Here is a 7,325-nt window from a genome sequence, read left to right on the forward strand (position 1 = left end):
TTCATATCACTAATATAAACAAATAAAATAATGTCAAAAAGCACAAGTAATATACTTACGTTTGATTGCATTGTATCTCTCCACCGTTCTACACATGTCAGTTAAAATTAAACATGAATACAAACTATTCAAAACTAAAGGTAAAATTTGAGTATTAAAAATAATATTACTTACCCACTTAAAGCGTTAATCATTACTTCTTCAAGTTCCTTGTGCAACGAGTAAAACATAACCACATCATTTTGCTTCAGACATATAATTATTAGTTATTAATGATTACTGCATAAATATTCAGAATAGTTAATAATATGTATAAACATTATTTATAATTGAAAACACAAATTAACACTTACAGGCGTAAAAAAGGGGTCAAATAACATTCTTTGTTCTCGTTCAACAACTTCTCTTGTATGTAAAGTGTGGCGTTGTTTGCTACCATATCACCATGATGGCTAATGTGCGCTGGATATATGAAATCATACTTTCTTAAATTCCTTTCAACACACATCTTATGCAACTACATGCAAGAGTCAAATCTTTATGTTAAAGTACAAGAATGTATGAATATAAATAGAAATCAACGTAAAAATTATACTTACGAGCACCACAATTATAATATGGTATTGTCTAGCCATTCATCCCCATTAAAAAAAATCCATAATATAAGTCTTAGGAAGTACGAAAAACTGACTTGGATCATGATTTAATTTAATAGTCTGGAAGATGTCCGGAATACTAACTAATGTCATTGAAAGTCTTTTAACGTTATCTAGTTGTGGTGGTGTGGTTTCAATATTGTCCTAGTTGGTAGAGCAATTTTCTTTCGTTCTTGTACCACCCATAACTTTATCATGAATGCACAACTAAGCATTTGAAATTGTTTGGTTGAGTAGACCCAATGAATTTATTTTCTGCATCATAAAAATAATAGAAATACTATACACAAGTTAAAATACGTAAACAATAATAACAACAACATACAACACAATTTTTTTATCTTATACTTATACCTTAAGCATATCGCGAGTACACTTCTTGAGTATCTTCTCAAGCTCTTCCTCATTTGACTTCTTTCGCTCCTTCTTGGCCAACCTCTCTCGTTCCTCTTGCTCCTTCTGGACAGTCTTCTGCACCTACTGCAACAAACTCTCCCTCTCCTCCTGAATCCACTTCTCCCTTACCTTCCCCACCTTTACAACAACTATATCTTCAATTTCTCTCCTACGGTTTACTTGTCTATATGATTTATATGGTCCAAAATATGACTTGAAGCCAATGCCTCTTCCAAGACCACTGGATATGCCCATGATGCTCCTCGGTTCCAATCGCTTCTACCAAGATGTCATGACGATCTTCTGGAACAAAGAGACCGAATTTGGATTGTTCAAATAATACATCCTATAACCTATATAAAATTTCATCTGTACCAAATATATTTAAACTAAAATAAATATTATTGAAAAAAGTATTTACTTACAATCTTTTCAGTCACTTCACGTGTAGTCTCTGATGTGAACTCGCCGATTTTTCTTTCATGTGTCCTCTTCCATTTTTAATGGAGTGATGGTGGAGATGGAGTGCGATCAAGGCTTATAGAATCTCCCAACTCCAATTCCTTATGTTTTCTTTTTTCTTCAATCATCTTCTTTTCAAGTTTTTCATATCCTCCACGAGACAACCTATGCGGATAGATATTTCTAAATCTATTATCCTTTCCTTTTTTGGTCTTAGCAAAGAACTCATGAGTAGTGCGGGACTTTATAAATTTCTCCCAAACATCCTGATCAATAAATGAATACATCAAGTATAAAGGCTTATCTTTAGGCTTATCTTCATCTCTTGGATGAGTAATATTATCAAGGGTGAGTTGTGTCTTAAAGCCCCTTCAACGCTCACTAGCATATGTGAGCAATTTATTTTTCACCATACTATCATCTGGACTAACATCAAACACCTCATATGTTTACATAATACAACTGTTATTAGTATTAAACAAAAAATAAATGATCATATATACTTGTAAAATAAATCATAAGATTCAAAATAAATATCGCAAGATCGGTTTGTATGTTGTTTTTTAAATCATCGTCAACGTTGTGCAAACTATCTATCAAAATACTCACTTTACTTCTATCTTGTAATAGAATTTAACCCATAAAGTCCTCAACATTTTTACCATAAGCCTTGTCGGTTGCAACATCAACTTTAACCGAGTAGCGAATACCCTTTTTGTAGGCTTTTTTCACCTTGGTATACATCGTGGCACCTCAAGTTTTTCTTTTACATTTGTATTAACAAAGGTTGCAGCAAATATTGTGTGGGAGGTGCTTGTCGAATTGGCCATGACTATCTAAATAAAGAAACATACTAACTAACATTATTTTAGCGATAAACAACACATATAAACATACTAACTAACATGTAGAAACATCATTTCAGTGATCAAAATGGAAAAACAAACGCTCAAGAGAAACTAAAGCAATTTTAGTGATACTGAAGCCATTTCAGTGATATAAACCGTTTCAGTGATCAAAATGGAAAAACAAATGATCAAGAGAAAATAAAGTCATTTCAGTGATATAAACCTACTGTTGGAAGAAGAACAAACGTACCTCAAATGTGATGACTTTTGGGGTTTGAGTGTTGAAGAATGCGAACTGTTGGAAGAGTTTTGATGAGAGTTACGATGAAAATAACCTAGGGTTTTTGCGAAAAGAATGATGATATAAGGTTAGAGCATTGATGGGTAATGAAAAGTTAGAGTCTAGTTCTTGAAGTATTTCATGCAAAAGAGAAACCCGTCGGTTTTCCAAAGAAACCCGACATGTATGTTTTAATTAAAATAAAAAAATATAAAATAAAACACCATAGAAACATATTCTGGGAATACATTTAAAATATCGATCACGTCGGTTTTTTAGAAAATCCGAGGGATTTGAATATATAAAATAAAAAATTAAACAGGGCTTTTGAAAAAATTAATACAAAATATATTACCTCTCAGTTGGACCCTGCAACCAAGAATAACACTAATAAAAAAATGAATAAAAAAAATATTAACAAAGGAAAAAAGGGAAGCTGGAAATGCGTCAACTGAAAAAAAAATTAAACCATTGAAAATAAAACATAAAATGCAGTAACTAAGATTCGAAGCGAGCTCCCTTATAGTTATATTCTTTCGGTTTTAAGAAAATCGAGGGAATAGGTTATATATATATATATATATATATATATATATATATATATATATATATATATATATATATATATATATATATATATATATATATATATATATATATATATATATATATATATATATATATATATATATATATATATATATATAATAGAACATGACGCTCCCAAGATATATCCCATTGGTTTTTAAATGTTCGAGGTGAAACCTTCGTTGTGAAATGTCTTATTTGTTATAGTGCATGGTGTTTGTGTTAAACATTTGGAGGCATTATTTGTTTAGTTCCAGATTTGAAGTCTTCAGTGACCACAAGAGTTTGAAGTACTTGTTCGATTAGAAAGAGTTAAATATGAGGTAGAGGAGGTGGTTTGAATTTCTGAAGGATTACAATTTTGGTTTGAGTTACCATCCCAGTAAAGTCAATATCGTAGTTGGTGCTTTGAGTAGAAAGTCATTGCATATGTCGATGCTTATGGTTAGAGAATTGAAGTTAATCGAGCAATTCAAATATTTGAGTTTATTGTGCAAAAGGACTCCTAACCGTGTGAAGTTGGGGTATGTTGAAACAGAAAAGTGGTTTTCTCAAAGAAAATAAAGAAAGTCAGAAATCAGATTTTGGATTAATTGACCGGCTAGTGTTACTCAATCAAGATAAGGGAGATGATTTCAGAACAGGTGATTAGAGATGTCAAAAAAACCCTAAATGAGAAATCCCCAATAATTAGGCCCCATACTGAATCAATAATTTTTTGACCTCCTCATATTTTTGTTTTTTCATGGGTTTAAGTGAGAGGCTCAAAATATAATTTATTTGAAACAATTTTTTTTAAATATATATTTTTAAAAAATATTTTTTAAAATTAAATTTTTTCTACAAATTTAAAAAAAAAACATTGATTTTTTTTCGAAAATGAAAAAAATAGTTATTTTTAAAAAAACATTTTTTTTTTCTGAATATAAAAAAATCAATTTTTTTGAAAATTAAAATAGTCAATTTTTTTAGAAATTATTTTTTTTGAAAAAAAAAATCAATTTTTTGAAAATACAAAAAATAACTATATTTTTTTTAAATGAGAAATGCGATTTTTTTCATAAATAAAAAAGTCAATTTTTTCCGAAACATAAAAAAGGCATTTTTAAAAAAATAAATAAAAGAAGTCGATTTTTTTGAAAATAATAAAAAAATATGATTTTTTTCGAAAATAAGGAAAATCTACTTTTTTTCAAAAATAGAAAAAAAAGCCAAATTTTTTCAAAAATAAAAAAAGTCAATTTGCTAATTATAAAAGTCAAATTTTTAATTAAAAAAAGTCATTTTTATTTTAAATAAAATCAAATTTTCCAAAAATAAAAAAGTCGATTTTTTTTAAAATAAAAAAATGAGTTTTTTGAAAAAAAAGTTAATTTTTTCTATTAATGAAAACTTTTTTTTGCGAAAATATTTTATAACATTTTAAACTATTTAGTTATTTTATTGTCTCAATTAATTTCACCAATAATAATTTGTACACAAAATCTTCGCAAACTCAAATAATTTATTGAAACAAATGTTTATCAAATCTTGCAAAGTACAAACATTAAAATTGTATCTAAGACAATATTTCATCTCCATATTCAAAACCTAGATTTTAACATTTGTAATATTTATTTTTTCTTGAATAACTCATACATATCACCAGTCCAATCAAGGAAGAAAATTAGTAAACTCCTCAATCAGATCATCATGGCCTTCGAAAAGCAAATTAACCTGAAAATATCCAATTGCAAATATAATGAGTATCACACAAGAAAAATGTGAAATAAAACACATAAAGTATACTTTTACTAGAGGGTCTCAATTGTGATTGGCACCGATGGTCCAAAATTTACTTCAATAGATTTGCATAATAAAACCACTACATAAAACCCTGATATTAACATTATAACATATATTCTTATTGTCTCAGATTTATTATTAAGTACAAACAATTTTCGTATTAGGTTAAATCTATATAAAATTTTACTTTGACTTAAAATAAAATTTCGTAAATAAATGTTAAAAATTGATCCTCTTAAATTAATCATGTAAGATCGAATATTAAAATTATAAAAATAATAATATAACACATACCTCTCTAATGACCTCATCGACACTCTTTTCTCCTTTTCGATACATTTTCAGTATGTTCACAAACATTGTATAAATCTGAGGCGGATGAACACTTTGAAATCGAGCCTGTATTAATAAAATGTAAAAATATTCATTAATTAATTCGAAATTAAAAATGTATATATGATTGCAAAGGTCTCATCGTACAACTTACCTTCACCTTAGACAAATAATCCAAAGCATATTCCAAATCCACAGTTGGCTTCTGAACATCTGTTCCTCCCATATTCTGTGATTTTAAATCCATAAAATATTTATACTATTAGAGACATCAATACTAAAATACTAAACAAGAACATTAAGTTAAATTTTCAAAAAGTTAAAAATTACTTCACGAAGAGAGCGGGTTAAACACGATTGCAGATATGTATATTCATATCTATTTTTCAAACAAAATATGGGTTTTACTATAGATCAGAAGAAATAAAAAGAAAAGTGTAGCAAAGGAAATTAAAAACATTAACCACTCAACCCAATGTTTGATAAAACACACTAAAAATAAAAAATAAAAAGCTTATCAGAAACTAAAAGCAAGAAAGTTTCATGTAGAAAACTAAAAGGTAAAGAAATTAGCAAGAAAGAACAATTTGATTTATTTCGTAGTATTTTCTTAACCTTAGACATCGCTTAGAAACTAATATGAAAACCACAGTTTCAAAAAGTGATAATGGAAAAAATGGAAGTGATAAAAATAATTCACCTTAAGATGATATATATAAGAGAATAATGCGAAAAATAAAGTGCTGACTGGATTTTTTAATAAATGCTATTAAATTAGTCTTGTATATATTTACAAATATATTTTGAAAATTGGGATAAATTTCAATTTAATTGAATGTATCTACTAGAGAATATATGCATTATATATTATTATATTACCTAGTGCCATCATAGTATTATATTTAAAAAATCAATTTATTAACATACTTTAAATTAATAATATTTTTTCTATTAACATAAAATATTATGACTTTTAAAAATAATTATTATCAAAACCATGCTTTTTATCTAGAACGTTATGAGATAAACTTTTTAAAAATCTAAAAAAAAGTTATGGATAAGTATCATAGGCATATCAATAAATACAATTATTATTTTGAATCATATTTTTAAAAGCATGTTAGCTTTTGGTTGAAATTGAATAACAAATTTTGTTTTAAAAAAATATTGACTTATAAATATTAATAATTTATTTACATTAATATATAAATATAAATAAATATTTTCATTAGATTCATCAACATAAAATTAACGAAAAAAATTAACATGCATTTGTTAAAAAGATAATTCATCAATATAAAATTTTAAAATAATTTAACAAAAATGAAAATTCGCTAATCTCTTCTGAAACTATCATCCGCACAAATTGGTATGGAGTTCAATCAAATCTCATGTTGAATGTAAAAATATGTATTTGTTATACGATCAACAAAATTATTGTCTTCATGGTAAATGTGATACACTTTGAAGCAGATTGACCTAATGGTATCAAGATAGTTTTTCTATTCGGATATAAGCTTCCAAGGGATAATCATAGTATTAGTGAATGCTCGTTTCATAAGAAGGGAATCACTTTCAAGCCAAAATTGATTCTGTCCTCTCACATAGACATGTTATATAACTAGAACAATACATCTACATTTAGCTTGAAAAGATATTGTAGCACCAGTGTTTGTTGAAAAATGTCCTCTCACATAGACATGTTATATAACTAGAACAATACATCTACATTTAGCTTGAAAAGATATTGTAGCACCAGTGTTTGTTGAAAAATGCATCTAAGTAGGGGGTCAAAAAATCATGAAAAAATCCTCCACGGGTTGCAACTCAAGTATTCTGTTGAAATTCCCCATATGTGTTGCATTTAATCCAATGAAGTTGTGTACATTTCTAATTGATTTGTTTAATGTATGGTGCAAGGGGTCGACATTTGATATCAAAGTGTTTCAACATAGTGACTTCATTCATCGACGAGTA

At 27.6% G+C, this 7,325-nt stretch overlaps 1 protein-coding gene across 1 annotated transcript; it reads right to left on the bottom strand.

The window, feature by feature from the left end:
- Positions 1-4,716: 4,716 nt before the first annotated feature.
- On the bottom strand, positions 4,717-6,027 carry LOC127121407 (paired amphipathic helix protein Sin3-like 2). The gene is made up of 4 exons (XM_051051898.1): positions 5,964-6,027; positions 5,503-5,577; positions 5,310-5,414; positions 4,717-4,946 (listed from the first exon to the last, which is right to left on the bottom strand). Exons 1-4 carry the CDS (start codon positions 5,970-5,972, stop codon positions 4,884-4,886), a joined length of 252 nt encoding a protein of 83 aa, XP_050907855.1. The 5' UTR covers positions 5,973-6,027; the 3' UTR covers positions 4,717-4,883.
- Positions 6,028-7,325: the final 1,298 nt, after the last annotated feature.

This window comes from Lathyrus oleraceus, chromosome 2, assembly GCF_024323335.1.
Source record: "Lathyrus oleraceus cultivar Zhongwan6 chromosome 2, CAAS_Psat_ZW6_1.0, whole genome shotgun sequence".
Lineage (NCBI taxonomy): Eukaryota > Viridiplantae > Streptophyta > Magnoliopsida > Fabales > Fabaceae > Lathyrus > Lathyrus oleraceus.

Excerpts from the sequence above, each read along its gene's own strand:
- LOC127121407 (XM_051051898.1), bottom strand. Across the intron at positions 5,415-5,502 it reads ATTATTTGTCTAAGGTGAAG|GCTCGATTTCAAAGTGTTCA; the intron begins GTAAGTTGTACG and ends TTATTAATACAG. Across the intron at positions 4,947-5,309 it reads TCGATGAGGTCATTAGAGAG|GTTAATTTGCTTTTCGAAGG; the intron begins GTATGTGTTATA and ends GGATATTTTCAG.